We start from the raw sequence: 24,583 nt of genomic DNA on the forward strand, positions 1-24,583 counted from the left end.
TGGGAGGGGAAGAGAGAGAGAGAGGAAGGAGAGGGGGAGGGGTGGAGAAGCAGATGGGCGCTTCTCCTGTGTGCCCTGGCCGGGAATCGAACCTGGGACTCCTGCATGCCAGGCCGACGCTCTACCGCTAAGCCAACCGGCCAGGGCCCCCTTTTAGCAATTTTTATATGACTTGGCAGATCTGCTTATGGTTTTTTAAAATTTATTTTTTCTTTTTTTTATTTATTGATTTTAGAGAGAAGAAGGGAGGAAGAGAGAAAGAGAAACATAGATTTGCTGTTCTACTTTTGTGAGAATGCAAGAGATAGACAAAGACAGGAAGGGAGAGAGATGAGAAGCATCAACCTGTAGTTGCATCACGTTAGTTGTTCATAGATTGCTTCTCATACGTGCTTTGACTGGGGCCGGGGAGTGGCAGGTTACTCAAGCCAAGCCAGTGACACTTGCTGAAGCCAGCAACCTTGGGCTCCTCAAGCCAGCAACCGTGGGGTCATGTCTATATTCTCACACGCTGGCTGGTGACCCTGTGCTCAAGCCAGATAAACCTGTGTTCAGGTTGGCAAACTCGAGGTTTCAAACCTGGGTCTCAGTGTCCCAGGCCAATGCTCTATCCACTGTACCACTGCCTGGTCAGGTGACATGATTTGATTTTAACTTAGCTCATTTTTCTGGCCTGAGGCCTGTGGGCCTGGAAAAATGTGCATGAAACTCAGAATTTGGGTGGTTTGGTCCATGAGAGGTACATATATATCCTGTACCCTGGGAGATTCTTCAAGCTATTCCAGGAAGTGGAAATCTAGTTAGTGTAACTGCTTTGTATTATGAAGCTATGACCCAGTTGGCCAGGACAATCTACTTGATCCCTCAGAAGTTAAAAGTGACTGTATCCCTGTCTTTAGGTAAAGAATATCGAGGAGCACCGGCAGCGTAGTCTGGACTCTGTACAAGAGCTGATGGAGAGCGGACAGGCAGTGGGAGGCATGGTTACCACCACCACAGGTGAGTTCTCTCTTCCCCATCATATAGTTTTATGGTTAGGAGCACAATTGCATCCCAAAGGATCCTGATTTCCTTACTTACTCTTAATGCTGGAGTAGGACCATTTTATATTAGGCTAGGTTGAAAGCAATTGTCTGGAGTTCCCTAGACATCACACATAGCTAGGAGGCTCTCACAATACCGCTGTTGAGAATGTCTTTCTCTTATCTTTTTCCCACCTCTTCCCAGATTGGAACCAGCCAGCTGAGGCACAACAAGCCCAGCAAGTCCAGCGTATCATTTCACGCTGCAATTGCCGAATGTACTATATTAGTTACAGTCATGATATTGATCCTGAGCTGGCAACTCAGATTAAGCCACCTGAGGTTCATGAGAAGCAGGAAAAGGAAGATCTCCTAAAGAAGCAGGAAGGTAAGCCCTGGTCAGATAGCTCAGTTGGTTAGAGCAGTGTTTTTCAATCACTGGTCTGTGGACCAGTGCCCGTCCACCAAAATTTCATGCCAGTCTGCAAAAGAGTTAGCCACCCTGATGACCCTGATGTTGTATGAAGATTATAAAGTCTGTAATCATTGGTTGAAAACCACTGGGCCCCAGATGGCCAGAGCATCATCCCCAGACAGGGGATGCCGTGTGAGTCCCGGTCAAGGTGCATGTGGGAGCCTGTCTATCTTCCCTCCTCTCACTTGGAAAAGGAAAAAACAAAACAAAACAAAAACTCACTGGGTTATGCTAAGATTGTGGGTTTGATCACTGGTCAGGGCACATTTAAGAATTAACCAATGTATGCATAAATAAATGGAACAACAAATTGATGTTTCTCTCTCTCTCTCTTTCTTCCTTTCTCTCTAAAAAAAAAAAAAAGATGAGGGAAGGTATTCAGGCCTTGAAAAGCTTTTAGGAGGGTAATAAGGAACTTGTGAAAGCAGTTATTTCCTTAGTGGTTCTGAGACAGTGGTGTTATTAAAAGTCACACTTTGATCAAAAATAAAGAAAAAAAAAGTCACACTCTGCACTGGACATTAACATTTCACTTTCCTCTTCTCTTTTTAAATTCTTCTATGAGAGAACAACTTGTACTTTTGGAGGGAAATGCGAATTGTTTAATTCTGAAATAAGTAGCGGTGATGCAGTGGATAGAGCATCACACTGGGATGCAGAGGACCCAGGTTCGAAACCCCGAGGTCGCCAGCTTGAGGCCAAGGTCGCTGGCTTGAGTAGGGGTTCACTCGCTCTGCTGTAGCCTTCTGGTCAAGGCACATGTGGGAGGGCAGTCAATGAACAACTAAAGTGCCACAACGAAGAATTGATGCTTCTCATCTCTCTCCCTTCCTGTCTGTCCCTGTCTGTCCTTCTCTCTGTTTCTTTCTCTCTGTCGCTCTCTGTCTCTGTCTCTGTCTCTCTCTCTCTCTCTCTCACACACACACACACACAATTATGAAATAAGCAAACATGTCTACCCATGAGCATTTCTCATAAAGCCCTTTCTTTTAACTTTCTGTTAACTAAAAGGAGTGGTTCCAATATGGGTTAGAGATGGGGTAGATATTTAAGGAGAAACTTGAACCTCTTATTTAGCTGCTAACAATTACCTAGGGGCTGTGGATACCTTCACCCTCATCCATCATGAGCTGGAAATCTCCACCAACCCAGCTCAGTATGCCATGATCCTGGACATTGTCAACAACCTGCTGCTCCATGTGGAACCCAAACGGAAGGTGAGCATGGCCCTAATAGAATGCCAGTTATCTTCACAGGAACCCTCAGATCTTGTGTTTAATGTGGGGTCCATTGAGAAAAGCCATGTTTTAGACCAGGGGTCTCAAACTCGCGGCCCGCCGAACAATTTTGTGTGGCCCGCAGACTAATCCACGAAGTTCAAAATATTTTGGATAAAATTAAGTAAGCCCAGTGGATTAGTCTGCGGGCCGCACAAAATTGTTTGGTGGGCCACATGCGGCCCGTGGGCCGCGAGTTTGAGACCCCTGTTTTAGACTAAAAAGGGCCTTGTGGGCTTGGCCGGTTGGCTCAGCGATAGAGCATCGGCCTGGCACATGGAAGTCTTGGGTTTGATTCCCATCCAGGGCACACAGGAGAAGCGCCCATCTGCTTCTCCTCCCTTCTCCCTCTCCTTTCTCTCTATCTATCTCTTGCCCTCCTGCAGCCAAGACTTCATTGGAGCAAGTTGGCCCAGCTCCAGCCTGACCTGTGGTGGCACACTGGATAAAGCGTCGACCTAGAAATGCTGAGGTCGCCGGTTCGAAACCCTGGGCTTGCCTGGTCAAGGCACATATGGGAGTTGATGCTTCCAGCTCCTCCCCCCTTCTCTCTCTCTCCCTCTCTCTCCCTCTCTCTCCCTCTCTCTCTCCTCTCTAAAACTGAATAAATTAAAAAAAAAAAAAAAGTTGGCCCAGCTCCATGGCCTCTGCCTCAGGTGCTAGGATGGCTCTGGATGCAACAGAGCAATGCCCTAGATGGGCAGAGCATTGCCCCCTGGTGGGCATGCTGGGTGGGTCCCAGTAAGACACATGCAGGAGTCTGTCTGACTGCCTCCCAGCTTCTAACTTCAAAAAAAATACAAAAAAGAAAGAAAAGGGCCTTGTGGTTGGTAGGTACATCATCTAATTATCAATAGCAGCAGTTAAGTTTCACCTATCAAGGAAAGGTCCAAGTGTCCCTGAGACTGTAGAGCAGTGGTTCTCAACCTTTCTAATGCCGTGACCCCGCAATACAGTTCCTCATGTTGCGGTGACCCCAAACCAAGAAATAATTTTGGTGGCTACTTCATAACTGTAATTTTGCTACAGTTATTCGGAATGTAAATACAAAAATGCATTATGTATTTTTTATGGCTTTAGGCGACCTCGCTGGGGTTGCAACCCACAGGTTGAGAACTGCTGCTATAGAGCTTGTTTACATTTTTCTTTGAATAGTTCTCTACTCAGTCACTTAAATGCCTCTAAGAACAGTAACTACTGCCTGACCACGTGGTGGAGCAGTTGATAGTGTCAGTCTGGGACACTGAGGACCCAGGTTCGAAACCCCGAGGTCCACAGCTTGAGCACGGGGTCGCTGGCTTGAGCTTAGGATCATAGACATGACCTGTGATCACTGGCTTGAGCCCAAAGGTCACTCGCTTGAGCAAAGGGTCACTGGCTCAGCTGAAAACTACCCCCCAAACTGGTCAAGGCACATCAGAAAGCAATCAATGAACAACTAAGGTACTGCAACTATGAGTTGATGCTTCTCATCTCTATCCCTTCCTGTCTGTTCCTGTCTGTCTCTCACTTTTGCTAATAAAAAAAGAACAAAAATAAATAAATAAACAAACAAATAAACAAATAAATAAATAAAAGAACAGTAACTGCAGGTTTGATCCCCAGTTGGGGCACATACAAAAAGCTCTCTTCTTTCTTCTCTCTCTCTCTCTCTAAAATCAGTAAATAATTTTACAAAAAAACAAAACAAAACAGTACTCTCCACTTCATCCCTACCTACCCTATGAGAGTGGCTTTTATTGTGAAATACATATTACCAATTTTCTGCATTGGCCAACTCCTTGCTTTTGCTACTAATGGTGACAGATAAAGGTTAGTTTTTCAGAAGAGATCCCCATTTATTTTCCTTTCTCTATTTCAATTTACTACAAGGCTTGTCTATTAGAAAATCTTGTTTACCTGACCTGTGGTGGCGCAGTGGATAAAGCGTCAACCTGGAATGCTGAGGTTGCCGGTTCAAATCCCTGGGCTTGCCCGGTCAAGGCACATACAGGAAGCAACTACTATGAGTAGATGCTTCCTGCTTCTCTCCCCTCTTTCTCACTCTTCCTCTTTTTCTTTCTCTCTCTCTCCCCCCTCTTCAAAAATCAATAAATAAAAATCTAAAAAATATATATTGTTTATTTCCTTTTCTGTTCCTTTAGGAGCATAGTGAGAAGAAGCAGCGGGTCAGGTTTCAGCTTGAGATTTCTAGCAATCCCGAGGAGCAGCGCAGCAGCATATTACATTTGCAAGAGGCTGTGCGGCAGCATGTGGCCCAGATACGGCGGTTGGAAAAGCAGATGTATTCTATCATGAAGGTAGTCACCTGGGCAGTCTGAGGACAGGGAGATCTCCTAGGACGAGGGAGATCTCCTCTCAGTTTCTCCTGTCCTGGCTCCCTAGTCTTTGCAGGATGACAGCAAGAATGAGAACCTGCTTGACCTGAACCAAAAGCTTCAGTTGCAGCTAAACCAGGAGAAGGCCAACCTACAGATGGAAAGTGAAGAGCTTAATATCCTCATCAGGTGAAACAGCATTCTTTTCCTGCCCTTTTCCAGCTCCCCAGATGGAGTCAGTTTCTCTTAGAAAAACTAAGAAGTTTTTCTTCTTAGTCTTTAGGTCTAGTGTGCATTATCAAAGGCTGACATAGTAGATTCAGGCACCTCTTCCTGAATGGGCCTTACTGGATTTAACCAAGAGATTGAAAACAAGAGAATCCTTCCTTTGTGTCATCAATAAAGTACCTCCTGGGAAAGGAAAAGAATGGGTAGTTGGAAAAGATCACTTTTGTGGTCTTAATATTGTGCAGCTGAACTGAAAATAAAATATCTTGAGTTGATCAGTAAGGAACACAATTGTAGATATAATCACACGGGTTATTAGTGCAGAGATTACTTTATCAAGAAGTTGTAGCCTGACCTGTGGTGGCGCAGTGGATAAAACATCGACCTGGAAATGCTGAGGTTGCCGGTTCAAAACCTTGGGCTTGCCTGGTCAAGGCACATATGGGAGTTGATGCTTCCAGCTCCTCCCCCTGTCTCTCTCTCCTCTCTCTCCCCCTCTCTCTCCTCTCTAAAATGAATAAATAAAATAAAATAAAAAAACTGTTTGGCCTGACCTGTGGTGGCGCAGTGGATAAAACATCGACCTGGAAATGCTGAGGTCGCTGGTTCGAAACCCTGGGCTTGCCTGGTCAAGGCACATATGGGAGTTGATACTTCCAGCTCCCCCCCCCTTCTCTCTCTCTGTCTCTCCCTCTCCTCTCTAAAATGAATAAATAAATAAATAATTAAAAAAAAAAAGTTGTAGAACTGGAAGGTGGGATTTGTGTTCCCGTGGTAGGGTGTGAGAAGCAATGAATCCAGTGACAAAAATTAGAGAATAGCTATTCCAGAATAGGTCCATCTCTGGCTTTAGCTCTTGCATCATTCTAGAGTATTCCACCCCATCCCCAACCCAAATGCTTTTGCCCTATTGTCTTTGACCCTCCTGTTCATTTATAGGTGTTTTAAGGATTTCCAGTTGCAGCAGGCCAACAAAATGGAGCTGCGAAAGCAGCAGGAAGATGTGAGTGTGGTCCGTCGCACTGAGTTCTACTTTGCTCAGGCACGATGGCGCCTGACAGAGGAAGATGGACAGCTAGGAATTGCTGAACTGGAACTGCAGCGGTTTCTCTACAGCAAGGTATTGGGTATATACAGTCACACAAAGCAGTCGTATTGAGAGGTACTGACCTATCTCAGGAGTCTAACTCACAAAAAGAAAAACAAAAATGGACTAGTTATTATACAACTATTAATGATGGTATTAAAGGTTATTAATGAACCATGAGCAGAGTTCCCCGTAGATACATATTTGTAATATTAGATAATACAGCTATAGATGAGGGTGATCAAATGCTTTCCTCAGTAAGTAAGCTTATCCCTAGAAATGTGACCCAGAGGGAAGTATTTTAAGTTCTTCTTGGAATTGAACCTTTTCTTTTTTCAATTAAAAAATTTATATATTGATTTTAAAGAGAGAGGAAAAGAGAGAGAGACAGACAGAAACATTGAGTTGTTCCTATATGTGCCCTGGCCAGGGATCAAACTGGCAACCTCTGTATATTGGCACAATGATCTAACCAACAGAGCTATCTGGCCAGAGCAGAATAGAACTTTGATTCTATATTGGCATTCAGCTTTCCTACAATTACCCATGGCATGGAGAAGATATTGTTCATTCATTTTCCCTGCTCTGCCCCCTTCTAGGATGTTCAGAAATGAATGAGACCCTTTTTGAATGTCATAGCGACTGGGAAGTACTACTGGTATTTAGTGCCCTGGCCAGTAGCACCCATGAGAAACATAGGAGTAAAGGATATATTGAACCTGACCAGGCAGTGGCGCAGTGGATAGAGCATCGGACTGGGATGTGGAGGACCAAGGTTCGAGACCCTGAGGTCACCAGCTTGAGCACGGGCTCATCTGGTTTGAGCAAAGCTCACCAGCTTGGACCCAAGGTCGCTGGCTCGAGCAAGGGGTTACTCGGTCTCCTGAAGGCCCATGGTCAAGGCACATATGAGAAAGCAATCAATGAACAACTAAAGTGCCCCAACGAAAAACTGATGATTGATGCTTCTCATCTCTCTGTTCCTGTCTGTCTGTCCCTATCTATCCCTCTCTCTGACTCTCACTCTGTCTCTGTAAAAAAAATAAATAAATAATGAATGAACGAATGAATGAACGAATGAACTAATGATATATTGACTATATGAGGTTGAAAGAGATATCAAAGGTTGTGATTGGGCCTGACTGGTTGGGTCAGTGGTAGAGCATTGACCTGGCATGTGGATGTCTCAGGCTTGATTCCCAATCAGGGCACACAGGAGGAGAAGCAACTATCTGCTTCTCCACCCCTCCTACCTCCCCCACCCCCTCTCATGGCTCAGTTGAGTCAAGCATGTCAGCCCCAGGGGCTGAGGATGGCTCAACACTGAAAATAGCTTGGTTGTGAGCCCAAGATGACCAGAGCATTGGCCCCAGATGAGGGTTGCCAGGTGGATCCAGTTGGGGCACATGTGGAAGTCTGTCTCTCTATCTCCCCTCCTCTTACTTGGAAAAGGGGGGGAAGGTTGGGATTAGGCATATGGAGAACCTGAAAAAGAATAGGATATGTAGCAATTGTCTAGCAGGCTCCTGAGAAAGGCTTATTATAGTGGATTGGGGGTTTGGGGGGAATCTGTCTTTATAGGTGAATAAGTCTGATGACACAGCAGAACATCTTCTGGAGTTGGGCTGGTTCACTATGAACAACCTTCTCCCCAATGCTGTCTATAAGGCAAGTCTTATTTCCCTATTCCTAGCCCATTCACATACTTTCTAGCACAGGCCATTTGTAACAGCCCTTCCAAATAAACCCACTATGGAAATCACCAGTGTGGTGATTTGAGATGGTGAAAGCTTGCCCATCTTACAAAACCATTGCTTCCCTTCTTAGTCTGCAGAGATTTGTGGGTTGATTTATCACTATCCTGCAGGTAGTCCTGCGGCCCCAGAGCTCCTGCCAGTCTGGACGACAGCTAGCCCTCCGCCTCTTCAGCAAAGTCCGGCCCCCTGTTGGGGGTATCTCTGTTAAGGAGCACTTTGAGGTTAGTAAACAGTCTTTTGGGGACCCAGGAACAAAAGGCAGTCAAAAGCTATTTGTGTATTGTATTACGCTATTACGGGTAGGTAAACGGAGGGATGATGTCTGAACTTACTCGCTTCTTCAGCCTTTTTCCTCTTTAGGTAAATGTGGTGCCTCTCACCATCCAGCTGACACACCAGTTCTTCCATAGAATAATGGGCTTTTTCTTTCCTGGCCGAAGTGTGGAAGATGATGAGGTTGGTGATGAGGAAGATAAGTCCAAACTGGTGACTACTGGTGAGAATTTTTATGGTGGAACTCCAGAAGACTGGGGTAGCACAGCAGCCTCAGAGACAGCTGAAGCCTCAGAAAGAAGACAACAGCTGGTGTGCTTGCTTTTTCATAGGAATACCAGTGGTGAAGCCTCGGCAACTGATTGCAACAGATGATGCAGCAGCACTGGGACCTGGAAAGGGTGTGACACAGGGCTTGAATCGGAGTTCTGGGGTCAGAAGGTCATTTCGCAAAGCCCCTGAGGTACTGGACATGACCTTGATGATAGAAAAATGGAAGAGTCCTAGGATACTCTCTTAGGCCTGGGTGGGGATTTCTCCTGTTACATTTTAGTCTACTCTAGGGGTGAAAGGAGATGAAGATGTTTGGGGTTCTAAGGGGCTCACACTCCTTTCCTGCCTTTCCCAGCACCCTGTGGATGATATTGACAAGATGAAAGAGCGAGCTGCCATGAACAACTCCTTCATCTACATAAAGATTCCACAGGTTCCACTGTGTGTCAGCTACAAGGTCTGCTCCTCCCCGGCACTTTCTAGAACAGGTTGGAAGGGAACCAGATAAGGTCATTATAGATTAAAGACAGGGAGATTGCTCCCATTATCAGACTGAGGTAAGGGGAAATCAGTATCTGTAGGTTGCTGCTACAGGAAGGTACTACACTTGGACTCAAGTACCAGCTGAAACTAAAAGTGGCAGTTGATACATTTTTCCCCCTTCTTTCTCTTCCCTCCCCATCCTTGTCTTGCAGGGTGAGAAGAACAGTGTGGACTGGGGTGACCTTAACCTGGTGTTGCCCTGTCTGGAGTACCACAACAACACGTGGACATGGCTAGACTTTGCCATGGCTGTGAAGAGGGACAGCCGTAAAGCCCTGGTTGCCCAGGTACCCCAGCAGAGTTCATGGCTGTTTGGTTTGCAGGTTCTGGCAAGCAGATCCTCTGCTCAGGAGCACTTTATTGTAGGATATATAAACAAGCAGTCTGGGATGGGGCAGATGAATAAAGTGAGCAACTTTTATCCCTGCTCTCTCCATGACTTGGCTCAGATGAGTGTTTCCTGTTTCATATGTGTCTACTGTTGACTTAGGAAGCAGAGGGCTGACACAACCTTAGGTTTAGAATGGGTTCTAATTAGACTGTAGCCTGACCTGTGGTGGCGCAGTGGATAACGCGTCAACCTGGAAATCCTGAGGTTGCCGGTTTGAAACCCTGGGCTTCCTGGTCAAGGCACATATGGGAGTTGATGCTTCCAGCTCCTCCCCTCTTCTCTCTCTCTGTCTGTCTTTCTCCCTCTCTCTCTCCTCTCTAAAAATGAATAAAGAAAAAAATAAAAAATAAAGATTTTAATTAGACTGTAGACTTCTGGAAAGCAGAGATTATTTGAGAACTTGAATTGTGCCTTTGTGTAAATTTAATAAATACTTGTTGAATTGGTTCATTGTGATTTATTCTGCTTCTGCCACTAATATTTCTCTTCCCGTTTACTTCTCTCTAACCTATTAGGTAATCAAAGAGAAGCTAAGATTGAAGCCTGCAACGGGGTCAGAAGTTCGGGGAAAGCTAGAAACTAAATCAGACCTCAACATGCAACAGCAGGAAGAAGAGGAGAAAGCCCGGCTCCTCATTGGTTTAAGTGTGGGCAGCAAGAACCCTGGCAAGAAGTCCATTTTTGGGAGGCGCAAATGATCCGGCAATCCAAGAATGTCTACAGTACAGGATCTGACTCTGGCTCAGGCCCAGGGACTTGTGGGGTGGGAGGCTCTTCTCTTTATCCATCAGGATTTGTTGGGGTTAGGAGACCACAGGGTATTACAGAGAGAGATACTACTCTTTAGCAGCTGTCCTGTTCTCTGCAGAGCATAGTGGATAATGATGAGTTCTACCTCACACTGATCAGCAGGCCCAGGGCCAGAGGGTATCAAGAGAGCAAGACCCAGGGAATGGCCCCAGGACTATGATCTGGTTCCCTTGGGGTTAGCTGAAAGGGTGGGGGTAAGTTCTGATCAAGTGTGGTAAATTTTTATAAATAGACATATATATATATATATATATATATTTCTCTAAATGTAACTACTTTTCCCCCTGTGCCAGAAAGTTGGGGGGCAGAGGGCTGATCTGTCTCTCATTTTACTGCCTTGTATGGAAGAGGTATTAGTGTTCTGGAGGAAATCAGCCCTTCCCCAATCTGTGCCAAGCTCACTTGGTGAAATGACAATAGAAGCCAGGGCTGGCCATGGGTATGCCCTGGAGAATGATAAGAAAATGATTTAAAGAGAAAAATATATTTTAAATTTGGTGCTGTTTTATTTTTTTATTTATTTTTATTGTGTTGAGTGTATGTGTTCATCATGTCCATAATCCTTCCTTTTCTATCAACCTAAGATATATCCTCTAGCTGCCACTCAGATAAGGGTGGCCTCTTCCCTCCTGCTTAAAACTGTATCACAGATAGTTCCCAGCTCTGGTGTGACACTGGCTCTATGCTGATAGGTCTCTGTACATTTTAGTTCTGGTTATATACCTATTCTTAACCCGGGGTGATAGGATTTGGCTGAATCACTTGTGTCTATAGTCATAAAGGGCAAGAGGCGGGGCTCATGTGTAATACAGCATCAGGGGGAGGAATTGCTTATGTAACTGGGGCAGCAGATTTAGCAAAGGGAGAAAAAAGACAGAGGCTGGCAATGGGAACAGTGAGCTGTCGGCAGGGGCAACATACCCAGGTGGCTACTTATAAGGTAGGCTGTGGGGGCTCTGGCAGCCTGTTTAAGGGAGATGACAGAGGCCTGGGCTTGAGCCTGGGAAGTGAATGATGAGCAAGTTAATGATGCCCACTGTGGGGATGGGGAGGCTACACTGTGAAAGTATACCAGCCCCATACTGGGAGGTGCAGGCTGAATTTTGGGTGGCTCATGGGGGAAATGTCCAAGCACTGCTTTTCTAGAGGATATGAATTCTGTTCAGAAAATCTAGGCCTTGGCCCAAACCTATTCAAGAATAGCGGTGGCAATTTTGCTTGGTCTCAAAAATATAACTCGGGTTGAGATTAAAGGGAATGCCTGTGGAGATGAGCTTGTAATACCTCAGGGGCAGAAGGTTAGAATGGGTCCCTTGGTTCTCAGCAGGGTGGCAACATCCAGGGCACCTGGGTCCGAGGCTGGAAGAGCCTGTGGTCAGGTGTGGGGACTACCAGGTCAGGCCTGGAAGAACTGTGGGGACTACAGGGGCATCAGTACCTACACCAGGAGCCCCTAGAGCCAGCCCTGCTGCAAGTAGAGAAGCCTCTGTCTGAGTGGCCAGTGCCTCAGTTCATCAACCTCTTTCTGCCGGAATTTCCCATTAGGCCCCTTAGGGGGCATCCACAACTGAAGGTAGGTCAGTGAAACCACTGGAAGGGGTCTCTGTCTTGGGAGAAATCGAGAAATGACCAGAGTCTCAACTGTACTGTTCTCCATTTTCCTGTACAGATTTTAGGCCTTGTGGCTAAAGGCTCCTTTGGAACTGTCTTCAAGGTGCTAGACTATGACCGGAGAGCAGTATTTGCAGTGAAGGTAGGGACCCAGGTACTCTTCCACATTATTCTCTAGTCCCTACCTCCAGTTTTGGTTCCAGAAAGGTTGGGAAGAATAAAGAATTCAATAGCAATATTGCCCTCTAGGAGTCATCCCTGTCATTTTATAGGTGGTGCCCAAGGTGAAGGTCCTCCAGAGGGACGTCCTGAGGCAGTGCAAAGAGGAGGTTAGCATCCAGGTATGCGCTGAGCCCTGGAAAGGATTCTAGGAGGAACTAAACTATAGGTGGGGAGGGTACCTTTCTCGTCAAACTGTCCTTTTCCTGGTTCTGCCCCTCCCTCTGCTTCAACTAAAGTAGATCCTGGGAAAAGTAGCTGTCAGCAGAGCTAGTCTAGGTACTTTTTTATTTGTTGTTGGGACCTTGTTCCAACTCGTTTTATGGGGCCAGTATAATGTTGACACCAAAGCCTGGCATGGATATTGTCAGAGAAGGAAAACTGTAAGCCAATCTCACTCATGAAAGCAGATAAACAAAAATCCTAAAGAATACATAAGAATGAAAATATTTCACAACCAAGTTGCAATTATTCTAGGAATATGAGATTGGGTTAACACTTTAAAAATAACAATGTGGGAACTTTTGCTTCCAGTCAAGATGGAATAGAGGAACTGGATTTACCCTCGCCCATAAAACAGCCACAAACAAAAACGACTTAAATGAACACAGGAACCCATGGCCACTTCACGAGAGAAGATAGCCAAATGTCCTGTATATACGTATACATATGTGCATACATACATACGAAAAGGTGCTCAGCACCCTTGGTCACCAGGGAACTGCAAGTTCAAACCAGAATATCCCTATATTCTTAACAGAGTGACTAAAATAAAGGGAAGGGGCCCTGGCTGGTGGCTCAGTGGATAAATTTTCGACCTGGCGCATTAAGAGGTTATAGGTTCAACCCCTGGTCAGGGCATGTAGAAGCAATCAGTGAGTATTCAACTAAATGGATCAACTACGTAAAACAAGATGGTGCTTCTCTCCCTCCCCCTTTCTCTTGAATCAATGGAAAAATTTTACAAAAGAAGGAAACCCTGTTCCTTAATAAAAATGAAAAAAAAAAAAAAAAAGAGGGGTGGAGAGAGAAAAGAATGACATGATATTTTTATAATACATAGAAAATAATCAGGCCTGCCCTGTGGTGGCACAGTGGATAAAGTATTGACCGAGAACACTGAGGTCGCCAGTTCAAAACCCTGGGCTTGCCTGGTTAAGGTATGTGAGTTGATGCTTTCTGCTTCTACCCCCTTTTCTCTCTCTCTCTCTCTCTCTCTCTCTCTCTCTCTTTCCTCTCTAAAATAAATACAATCTTTTAAAAAATCAGGATTACCATTAAGATTATTTTAATTTTTATTTTTTTTAATTTTAAAAACTTGACTCATTTTAGAGAAGGAGAGAGAGACAGACAGACAGAGAGAGAAGGAGGGGAGGAGCAGGAAGCATCAACTCCATTTGTGCCTTGACTGGGCAAGCCCAGGGTCTTGAACCGACAACCTCAGCATTCCAGGTCGATGCTTTATCTCAGGGGTCCCCAAACTTTTTACACAGGGGGCCAGTTCACTGTCCCTCAGACCATTGGAGGGCCACCACATACAGTGCTCCTCTCACTGACCACCAGTGAAAGAGGTGCCCCTTCCGGAAGTGCGGCAGGGGGCCGAAACATGGTCTCGGGGGGCCGCATGCAGCCCACGGGCTGTAGTTTGGGGATGCCTGCTTTATCCACTGTGCCACCACAGGTCAGGCTAATTTACTGATTTTTAGAGAGAGTAGAGAAAAAGGGAAAAGCAGAAAGGAGTAGTAGTTGTTTCCCGCATGTACCTTGACCAGGCAAACCCAGGGTTCCAAGTCGGTGACCTCAGTGTTCCAGGTCAACACTTTATCTACTGTGCTAACACAGGTTAGACCATTAAGATTACTTTTATTTATTTATTTTTTACAGAGACAGAGTCAGAGAGAGGGATAGACAGGGACAGACAGACAGGAAACGGAGAGATGAGAAGCATCAATCATTAGTTTTTTGTTGCACGTTGCAACACCTTAATTGTTAATTGATTGCTTTTTCATATGTGCCTTGACCGCGGGCCTTCAGCAGACCGAGTAACCCCTTGCTCGAGCCAGCAACCTTGGGTCCAAGCTGGTGGGCTTTTGCTCAAACCAGATGAGCCCTCGCTCAAGCTGGCGACCTCGGGGTCTCGAACCTGGGTCTTCCACATCCCAAGTCCGACGCTCTATCCACTGCACCACCGTCCAGTCAGGCATCCATTAAGATTATTAACCATAATTGATTTTTAGTGGAATTACCAGTGTTCCAGTGTTTTCTTGTTTTGCGCCTTTTTTTTTTTTTTTTTTTTTTTTTTTTTTTTTTAGCGAGGGATAGGAAGGGGGAGAGGGATGAGAAGCATCAACTCATAGTTGCAACACTTTAGTTGTTCATTGATTGCTTTTCATACATGCCTTGATCAGGAAGCTCCAGCCAAGCCAGCGACTCCTTGTTCAAGCCAGCAACCTTGGGGTTTCGAACCTAGAAACCTCAGTATCCCACTACCAGTCAGGCATAAAAATTTCCTTTTTAAAAAATACAAAAAAGCCTGACCTCTGGTGGTGCAGTGGATCAAGCGTCCACCTGGAACACTGAGGTTCAAAACCTTGGGTCGCCGGTTCAAAACCCTGGGCTTGCCTGGTCAAGGCACATATGGGAGTTGATGCTTCCTGCTCCTCCCCCCTTCTCTCTATCTCTCTCTCTCTTCTCTAAAATGAATAAATAAAAAATAAAATAAATAAATTAAAAAATAAAAAGAGCCTGACCAGGTGGTGGCGCAGTGGATAGAGCATCGGACTGGGATGTGGAGGACCCAGGTTCAAGACCTCGAGGTTGCCAGTTTGAGCGCGGGCTCATCTGGTTTGAGCAAGGCTCACCAGCTTGAGCCCAAAGGTCACTGGCTCGAGCAACGGGTCACTCGGTCTGCTGTAGCCCCCCCCCTCCCTGGTCAAGGCACATATGAGAAATCAATCAATGAACAACTAAGGAGCTGCAATGAAGAATTGATGTTTCTCTTCTCTCTCCCTTCCTGTTTGTCCCTAACTGTCCCTCTCTCTGACAAAAAAAAAACCCCAAACAAAACAAAACGTAAGGACATTCTAGTCTGATATAATTTATTTTCAGTATAATTTTAATTTTAAAAAGCTTAAAGTATGGCCTGACCTGTGGTGGTGCAGAGGATAGCACATTGACTTGGAACACTGAGGTTGCTGGTTTGAAACCTTGGACTTGCCTGGTCAAGGCACATACAATAAGCAATCAATGAACAGGTAAAGTGAAGTATCTATGAGTTGATACTTCTCGTTCCTTCCACCCATCCTTTCTCTGTAAAATCAATAAATAACATCTTTAATAAAAAAAAAAAAAAAGAGCCCTGGCCGGTTGGCTCAGCGGTAGAGCATCAGCCTAGCGTGCGGAGGACCCGGGTTCGATTCCCGGCCAGGGCACACAGGAGAAGCGCCCATTTGCTTCTCTACCCCTCCGCCGCGCTTTCCTCTCTGTCTCTCTCTTCCCTTCCCGCAGCCAAGGCTCCATTGGAGCAAAGATGGCCTGGGCGCTGGGGATGGCTCTGTGGCCTCTGCCTCAGGCGCTAGAGTGGCTCTGGTCGCAACATGGCGACACCCAGTATGGGCAGAGCATCGCCCCCTGGTGGGCAGAGCTTCGCCCCTGGTGGGTGTGCCGGGTGGATCCCGGTCGGGCGCATGCGGGAGTGTGTCTGACTGTCTCTCCCTGTTTCCAGCTTCAGAAAAAACGGAAAAAAAAAAAAAAAAGCTTAAAGCATGACTTACTAACTTATATTTTTATGTCAAGCATATTTTTGAGGTTGATGCTTTATCCACTCCGCCACCACAGGTCAGGCTAAGTATATTTTTCAAAAAAAATTTTTTTTCTTTTTGTGAGAGAGACAGGAAGGGAGAGAAATGAGAAGCATCAACTCATAGTGCATCACTTTAGTTGTTCATTGATTGCTTCTCATATGTGCCTTGACTGGGGGGGGGGCGGTCTAAGCTGAGCCAGTGACCCTTTGCTCAAGTCAATGACCTTGGACCCAAGTCAGTGACCTTTGGGCTCAAGCCAGTGGCCATGGGATCATGTCATTGATCCCACACTCCAGCCGATGACCCCATGCTCAAGCTGGCAAACCTGTGCTTAAGCCAGATGAGCATGTGCTCAAGCCAGTGACCTTGGGTTTTAGAACCTGGGACCTTAACACTCGAGGTCAATGCTCTATCCACTGTGCCACCACTGGTCAGGTAAAAAAAAATTTTATGGCAATGGTTTTCTATTATGATATTATGGTTTCAGATGTTAAAAAAAAAAACTACATGAGCACACGCAAACATAAAATTAATCTGTTAGCACATACAGAATTGAAATGGTCAAATCATTCAACACTGAGCCATTAGTATGTAAGCACTTAAAACCAAAATATCTGCCTCTATGGTCTGATGGTAAAATATACAAATAAGCCTGTTATAAAAATAGCTAAGTGAACATTAAACAGCATGAAGATTATGATGAGAGTTTCAAATACTAACTGCAAGAACATTTAGGTGACAATTTAGCAATCAGGGATGGCACTTATGTAAGCAAGCAGCATGAATGGACATGTGCTTTAAAGTTTTAGGTGATATTCAGCTTTTACTACAAAAGAGGATTCCCTCCATTACAGAGGCATTGATACACTGCCCTCTGTAGCTTGCACATCCTGGGGGATCTCAGATGCCACCTTCTCTGCCATGTTGCTGATCATGGGTTTCTGAGAAATACCCCACGGGACTCTGCTTCAGAGCGAGTAGGCTCTTTTGAGGAAGCATTTGTGTTGTTGCCAAGATTTGCTGACACAGTTACCTTTGTCCTCAACTTCTGTTAGCTCTGTAGGAACATGCACTGTCAATGCACTGTAAAATGCACCTCCTTAGTAAAATGTACAGTAGAATCCTTCTCCATCTCTTCCCCCTTGTACAGGTGGTGGGGGTGGGGCCAGTGGCAGTGATTTCCTCTGGCTACTGCTGACCCCCGACTCCGGGCAAGCTCAGCTTCATCTTGGGTGCCACCTCAGCCTGGGCAATGGCCTACCTGCCCTATGGTGCCAGAGAAATCTCTAGTGTGGCCCAGTGTGTTCCTTAGTATTATGCTGGTTCCCAGATTATCAGGCACACAGCTCCAATTTAATTCACTTAAACTGTGAGGTGCGCCAGCAGCTCCCTTTTGGCATAAGTAGATATATTCTGACTTCTTGGCTACCTTAATCCTCAGTGATCCTGTTCTTCCCTAACTTTCTGTTTTCTTCATCCCTAGCGACAGATCAACCATCCTTTTGTACATGGTTTAGGGGACAGCTGGCAGGGAAAACGGCACCTCTTCATTAGTAAGTGACTGGTCTTTCTCGTTCCCAAGGTCCTTCTACTGTATTCTCCCCCTGAGATTACCCATCCCTTTGGCTTGTCCTTCCCTTTTCTCTGTTACCTTTATCACAGCATTTCTCTCTGAGAAGGGAAAGAGAACAAGTCACATGTGGCATCAGTTTGGGCAGGAGGCCTATAATGCCTTGAGCCCAAGCATAGTAGTCCCCAAATATTGCCTAGACTTCTGGTGCTTTGCAGTGTGCAGCTACAGTAGCACAGATCTGTACTCCTTGTGGTCTGCTGGTGGCTGCTTTGCTGAGGCTTCCATCCGCCTCTTTGCTGCGGAGCTGGTCCTGGTGCTGTGTAAGTAAAAGAGGACTGATCCTGGAAATGAGGGAAGAATTAATGGAGGGGGGCAGGAAGAAGATATTAACTCTGGAGGTCAAAGGGCAGGGATAGGGATGGGGTGGGGCTACTAGGGAAATTAGAAAGGACAGGAAAGCTTCAGCACACCCATGCTTGCTGTCACCCACAGGCTATCTCCATGACTTGGGCATCATTCATCGAGATGTGAAGGTAAAGTGTTTTTTTCTTTGTCTGAAGAGGGGCCTTAGTAAGAAATTCCACAGCTCCAAGAGGCATGAGGGAGCTGAGAACAGCTGACCTTGGAACACTCATGGTGCTAAAGATTTGGGCAAGGACCCTCCAAGTATAGACCTGAATGTTGAGTAGGGCATCTTCTTCATCTGGGGAGTATATACATGGTGAAAGAGGGTTGAAAGGAAGAGGATGAAGAAGAACTTCTCACCTGTTATTTTTCAGATGGAGAATATCCTTCTGGATAAACGAGGTTAGTCCTTTTCTTTTCCTAGCCCCAGAATGAGCGGTACTTCAGTTTGGGAAGGAGCCATGGCTGACAAGTGATGGAACAGAGTGATGCTGTTGCATTGTCTTTTATAGGTCATCTGAAACTGACAGACTTTGGTCTGTCCCGCCGCCTGCCCCAGGGAACTCGAGCCTATACTATTTGTGGTACCCTTCAATACATGGGTAAGAAAAAGGCTAAATCTGGTGGGTAAGCATTGGACAGGAGAATAGCCAACAGATGTCAGTGACAAGTACCTTTCAAATCTGTAGCCCCAGAGGTCCTGAGTGGAGGGCCTTATAACCATGCTGCTGACTGGTGGTCCCTGGGTGTCTTGCTTTTTTCTCTGGCAACTGGAAAGGTGAGACAATGGTAGTGATGTTGGGCAGAGAAGAGTTTTGCCCTGTGGTGGGAAGGAAGACCTTAGGAAAAAACCTTGCCTTCTTCCTACTAAGAAATGATGCCCCACCCCTACTCCTTAACTTAGTTCCCAGTGGCTGCAGAGAAAGATCATATGGCCATGTTGGCAAGTGTGACCCACTATGACTTTGAGATCCCAGCTTCTCTTAACCAGGGACTCTCACTTCTGCTCCATGAGGTAAGGGTGAGTATTACTTTCCTTCTTGACTGCCAAACAAACCCATTCACTCTCTCCTTTCCTTATCATAGAAGTGTTATTTCCCCATTCCTCTGATTAATTTATTTGGGGGGAGGTCCAACTTGATGAAGCACAGTGTCACTACTTGCCCTCTCACCAGCATTTCAGATTTTCTCCTGGTCCTCCAGATAGCCTCTCCATAACAGACAAGTCACTTCTGAGACTGGCCGGTGCTTTCTTACCAATACAACTCCTTTCTTCCTGCCTTTGCCCTCAGATTAGCCTGTCTTTTTCATTTATAAATCCTTTCCTCTTTAGTGTTCTTTTTTCTGCCCTCCACAGCTCCATGAACTTCTTTATCCTTTCCCACCTTCTCTGTTAACAGCTCCAGTCCTTTATCCTTGTTGCTCTGTTTCCCTTCAGCTCTTATGCCTGAATCCCCTCCAGCGTCTACGTCATTTGCATCACTTCCAGGTGCACTCTTTCTTTCGGGGTGTGGCCTTTGATCCAGAGCTACTACAGAAGCAGCCAGTGAACTTTGTCATGGAGACGCAAGTTACCCAGCCTAGTCCATCAGAGTCTGTGCTGTTTAAGGACTTTGACTGTGACCTGGAGTCCTAGTTGCGCTACCCAGACTTGCTTGAGCCCCTCTACTATAGATTGGGACCCATATGGGAACCTCTTCCACTGTCAGCTCAGTATGACCACCTTGACTATCCAGTTTGTTTTTCCTTTGTAGCTTCTTATCATTCTGTTCTTCTAGGTAATGTACTGTTGCAGGAAAGCGACCCAACGGAGGACAGACACTCAGATAAACTTTATAAGAGGAAAAGAGAATTTATTAAAAGCCAGCAGAGCATGTGGGGCTAGTGACTCCAAAGACACGTGCTTCCCAAAATTAGATTTCTTACATCTTATATACCCTTTACATGTAAGGGGGCTCATGACCATGACCCCTTTGTCTAGAGGTACACATGTCAATCACACGATTTCAGGATGGGAGGAGGTTTAAGTGATGTCACAGAATAAACATTGGATATCGCCCATTAAGGTCTTAAAACTTTTAGGAAAGGGTAGAGGAAGGGGCTATTCAGATCTCCCTCCCCCCCTGAGTTCCTCATTGCTTCTCTTCCTCCTCAGTGAATGGGGGGGGGGGTCAGATTTCTCCTTCCTTCTTTCTTTCAAACTTTCTAATACGAAAACCTCTGCATTAGCAAAATAATAGCCCTTCCCAAGCAGGAAGGCAATCTGTAACTTACTGACCATTTTTAGCTGGTGTTGCCTAGCCCTCATTGTAAATCACACACAAGTATAAAAATCATATTTACAAAATTATTTGGCCAACATTTTACCCCTTTTGCTTGCTTTGCTATCTACACCACAGGCATTCCAATGCAGGGAATGAAGTACATTACAGTAACAGTACAAGTCGTATAATTTCAACAATTATAAAGGTGTCCTTTACAAATCTCTCTGAATGCTTGGCCTAAAACATAAAATGTCCTTGAAGTTTCTTGGTTCAAGGGGGGGCTTCCTTTCTTAGTACCAGAGTTTATTTTATTTTTAAATTCTTTTTTTTTTTTTTTTTAAACTTTTTTTCATTTTTTCATTTTTATTTTTTATTTATTCATCTTTAGAGAGGAGAGAGAGAGAGGGAGAGAGAGAGACAGAGAAAGAGAGAGAGGAGAGAGAGACAGAGAGAGAGGAGGGGGGAGGAGCTGGAAGCATCAACTCCCATATGTGCCTTGACCAGGCAAGCCCAGGGTTTCGAACCGGCGACCTCAGCATTTCCAGGTCGACGCTTTATCCACTGCGCCACCACAGGTCAGGCCAGTACCAGAGTTTAAATCTTGGATATTCTGCTACTCAAAGCCACAACTGGCCCTAGGCCTTTCCCCATCATATAACTCACTTCTCAATTCAACATCTCAGGTCAGAGTGTTGATCTTTTCCTCTGCTTCATTTATCCAGTGCTCATATCCTGAACTTTTAGCCAAAGGCTTCTTTTCCTTTTCCCCCTCTTTGTTTCCCTCCTTCCCTCCCTCCCTCCCTCCCTCTCTTCCCTTCTTTCTTCCTTTCCTTTCCTTTCCTTTCCTTTCCTTTCCTTTCCTTTCCTTTCCTTTCCTTTCCTTTTCCTTTCCCTTTCCCTTTCCCTTTCCCTTTCCCTTTCCTTCCTTCATTCCTTCATTCCTTCATTCCTTCATTCTGGAGGAGAGATAGACTCCCATATGTGCCCCGACCAACATCCAACCAGCAACCTCCATCTGGGGCTGATGCTCTAATCAACCAAGCTCTCATCAGCGCCTGAGGCTGACAGACCAACTGAGCCACTGGCTGCGAGAGGGGAAGAGGAAGAGAAGGGGGAGAGGAAGGAGGAAGAGAAGCAGATGGTCACTTCTCTTGTGTGCCCTGACCAGGAGTCAAAACTGGGACGTCCATACACCAGACCAATGCTCTAGCCACTGAGAAGCCAGCTAGGGCCAAGCCTCTCATTTCTGCATTATGTTTCTTTTCTTGAGCAATAACACATCATAGGTTCCCAGGGTGCTGTGTAAATATTTAACAGGCTTGTTAAGAGTGGTATATTTTTCAGAGATCTCAAAAGCTAGCATTTCAGCCCCTAAATATGTACCTAAAGCATAGAGGGGCTCAAAGCCAATCTGTCATAAATTTGATTTAAAAAAATTTTTTTTTTTAATTTTTTTTTAATTTTTTTTATTTATTCATTTTAGAGAGGAGAGGGAGAGACAGAGAGAGAGAGAGAGAGGAGAGACAGAGAGAGAGAAGGGGGAGGAGCTGGAAGCATCAACTCCCATATGTGCCTTGACCAGGCAAGCCCAGGGTTTCGAACCGGCGACCTCAGCATTTCCAGGTCGACGCTTTATCCACTGCGCCACCACAGGTCAGGTCAAAAAAAATTTTTTTAATTGCTCTCATAGTAGCCTAATGTGAGGAAGAGAATAAATAAGAACTGAAACATGGAGTTAGGTTAAATGTCTTTAGGGATAATTAGAATAGTTATTCATTTTTTTTCCAAAACAAAATTTCTTTGAAAGACATAAGGATTCTTAAGCTGATTATTCCCCTAGACATCCCAGGATTCAGTTTCTAATGCGCAAACCAGGGGATTAAGAGGCATGACATCAACCCTAAAATTTAAGAACCTTTTCATTTAGTAAGGAAAATCATCTAGACCTGAAATTTGTATACATTTTTGGCTTTTATGACTATTAATTTCTCTTTAACTTCTCAAAAGCTTCATTTTTATTTTTCAGTAAGATCTGATCTTTTACAGACCAGAGAACCTGGAAAGTACCCTATTCTATGTCCTTCTATTCTGTCCCTGGATTAAGCCAGATTTTCCCTGTACAAAGGTAGCATTTTATTGGCCTCTATAGAATTGCTTTTTCCGGATTGTACTACGGCAGTCTATATTAAATCCCTATGAAACTTAATTGCTGTAGATACTGTAAAGGGTAATTATGTTTACAGTTCATAATGTTTTTTTTTTTAATAAAGATGCATAGGAGAAATTTTCTCTGAGCTCAGTTGTGCTTTTCCTGAATTGCTGTTTGGTTTTACCTTAAAGACACTAAATATTCAACTGACTGTATTTTTCTCTCCACATTGATGCTAGACTACTTAGAGCCACTTTGTAGCCCACCTCCAGCAAGTGTTTAGGACTTAATGTTATATATTTTATGCTAGCCATGTTCTTGGTTTCCTTTATTTTCTTAATTCTTATTTTCCTGTGTTTTATTTTTTTTATTTTTTTTTTCCTGTGTTTTAATCTTACTATATTATTTGCATCTTTGTAAGTCTTTTGGGAATGAGGTTGGAATATAAATAAATAAAAGAATATATCCCTAATCTTTTTTGATTATCTCATTTGTTTCTCTTTATTTTTTAATGAGTAAGAGAGAGGAGAACAGACAGGAAGGGAGAGAGATGAGAAGTATCAACTCATAGTTGCAGCACCCCAGTTGTTTATTGATTGCTTTTTCGTATGTGCCTTGACCCGGGGTGGGGGTGGGGGGCTCCAGCCAAGCCAGTGACCGCTTGGACCCCTTGCTCAAGCCAGTGACCTTGGGCTTCAAGCCAGCAACCATGGAATCATGTCTATGATCCTACACTCAAGCCAGCGACCCCGTGCTCAAGCTGTGGACCTCGGGGTTTCAAACCTGGGTCCTCAGTGTCCCAGGCTGATGCTCTATTTATTGCACCACCTCCTAGTCTGGCTCATTTGTTTCTCTTTAGACACGTTTTTTTTTTAGTTTTTTTATATTTAAGTTGTAGTGACCAAGGACTCCACACTGATAAAAACCCTGAATACTAGAAATAAGAATTAATTATTTCTAAAATAGTTGATTATTAGATTGGAATTTGGAGGCTTGATTCCTGGATCCATCAATAACTATCTCAGTGTCCTTATACAAGTTATTTTAATATTTCTGGATCTTAGTTTCCTAAGTGAAAAATGAGGTGGGTATAGCAACGGGTTCTTAATCATGGGGATGGGTTTCAGATTTCTGTGATGCTTTTTCAAAGGGGAGATGTAGATGATTTTATGATACTGTGTGTCTTTCCTGGTGTTAATTAATGTTCAGGTCACCTAACATTATATAGCCTCTCTGGTCACAGCAGCGTATTGGGTTAAGATCTCTGGGACATGAACCTTATGTCACTAGGATCCCTTTCCTAGGTCACATTAGATACCTTAGAGACCATGATCATGTAAAGTGTAGTTTGAATAATTTCTTACCAAATGAGGATATTATTAACATACTCTCTTCAATCAGTGGTACACCACAACAGTGATTTTCAGGGCAGAGTAGAGAGGTGATGGAAAATTTAAGTTTTAGACAATATGATTTGAAAAAAGCATTGTATGCTACCCTCTGGGTTTTGGTTTTTTTTACAGAGACAGAGAGTCAGAGAGGGATAGACAGGGACAGACAGACAGGAACAGAGAGATGAGAAGCATCAATCAGTTTTTCGTTACGCATTGCAACACCTTAATTGTTCATTGATTGCTTTCTCATATGTGCCTTGACAGTGGGGCTACAGCAGACCGAGTAACTCCTTGCTCAAGCCAGCAACCTTGGGCTCAAGCTGGTGAGCTTTTGCTCAAACCAGATGAGCCCTTGCTTAAGCTGGCGACCTCAGGGTCTCGAACCTGGGTCTGCCGCTTCCCAGTCCGACTTTCTATCCACTGCACCACCGCCCGGTCAGGCCCACCCTCTGGTTTTGATATGTTTATCCCTGGAAGGCATTATCTCCTGTCACCCTTTGCTACCATTCAGGATTACTGACCTATAAATAGAATACCTTTTATTTACTTATATTAAATTTACTTAAGACTTTTTTTTTTTTTGGTATTTTTCTGAAGCTGGAAATGGGGAGAGACAGTCAGACAGACTCCCGCATGCGCCCACCGGGATCCACCCGGCACGCCCACCAGGGGGCGATGCTCGGGGCCTCGCTCTGTTGCAACCAGAGCCAC

General features: G+C 44.8%; 2 protein-coding genes across 12 annotated transcripts in view; both read left to right on the top strand.

Annotated features, from left to right (window-relative positions):
• Positions 1-10,952, top strand: part of BLTP2 (bridge-like lipid transfer protein family member 2) — a 38,264-nt gene extending 27,312 nt beyond the window's left edge. The window contains exons 27-39 of one of the 2 annotated variants that reach the window (XM_066263220.1): positions 900-999; positions 1,228-1,410; positions 2,593-2,714; positions 4,919-5,074; positions 5,160-5,281; positions 6,260-6,440; positions 7,989-8,079; positions 8,279-8,385; positions 8,525-8,660; positions 8,770-8,900; positions 9,066-9,167; positions 9,406-9,540; positions 10,160-10,952. In XM_066263220.1, the coding sequence (XP_066119317.1) occupies positions 900-999; positions 1,228-1,410; positions 2,593-2,714; positions 4,919-5,074; positions 5,160-5,281; positions 6,260-6,440; positions 7,989-8,079; positions 8,279-8,385; positions 8,525-8,660; positions 8,770-8,900; positions 9,066-9,167; positions 9,406-9,540; positions 10,160-10,342 (1,749 nt within the window). In that variant the 3' untranslated portion in view covers positions 10,343-10,952. Of the gene's footprint in view, positions 1-899; positions 1,000-1,227; positions 1,411-2,592; positions 2,715-4,918; positions 5,075-5,159; positions 5,282-6,259; positions 6,441-7,988; positions 8,080-8,278; positions 8,386-8,508; positions 8,661-8,769; positions 8,901-9,065; positions 9,168-9,405; positions 9,541-10,159 lie in introns of those variants that run through there. The other variant, XR_010729519.1, reaches the window with a different exon arrangement.
• Positions 10,953-11,236: 284 nt separating this feature from the next.
• RSKR (ribosomal protein S6 kinase related) lies at positions 11,237-20,629 on the top strand. Of its 10 annotated transcripts, none has more exons than XM_066263225.1 (12): positions 11,240-11,394; positions 11,779-12,027; positions 12,124-12,219; positions 12,338-12,394; positions 17,571-17,640; positions 17,876-17,980; positions 18,153-18,193; positions 18,440-18,467; positions 18,578-18,667; positions 18,755-18,843; positions 18,970-19,086; positions 19,504-20,629. In XM_066263225.1, exons 1-12 carry the CDS (start codon positions 11,254-11,256, stop codon positions 19,699-19,701), a joined length of 1,281 nt encoding a protein of 426 aa, XP_066119322.1. In that variant the 5' UTR covers positions 11,240-11,253; the 3' UTR covers positions 19,702-20,629. The 10 variants fall into 10 exon arrangements, with proteins under 10 accessions (XP_066119327.1, XP_066119325.1, XP_066119322.1 ...); XM_066263221.1 differs by having other exon boundaries at positions 11,241-11,394; positions 12,338-12,406; XM_066263222.1 differs by having other exon boundaries at positions 11,241-11,394; positions 11,782-12,027; positions 12,338-12,406.
• Positions 20,630-24,583: the final 3,954 nt, after the last annotated feature.

The sequence above is a fragment of the Saccopteryx bilineata genome, chromosome 2 (assembly GCF_036850765.1).
Source record: "Saccopteryx bilineata isolate mSacBil1 chromosome 2, mSacBil1_pri_phased_curated, whole genome shotgun sequence".
Lineage (NCBI taxonomy): Eukaryota > Metazoa > Chordata > Mammalia > Chiroptera > Emballonuridae > Saccopteryx > Saccopteryx bilineata.

Excerpts from the sequence above, each read along its gene's own strand:
- RSKR (XM_066263221.1), top strand. The coding sequence starts at position 11,254 with ATGTGTAATACAGCATCAGGGGGAGGAATTGCTTATGTAACTGGGGCA. Across the intron at positions 12,407-17,570 it reads AAGAGGAGGTTAGCATCCAG|CGACAGATCAACCATCCTTT; the intron begins GTATGCGCTGAG and ends CTTCATCCCTAG. Across the intron at positions 19,087-19,503 it reads TTCTGCTCCATGAGGTAAGG|CTCTTATGCCTGAATCCCCT; the intron begins GTGAGTATTACT and ends GTTTCCCTTCAG.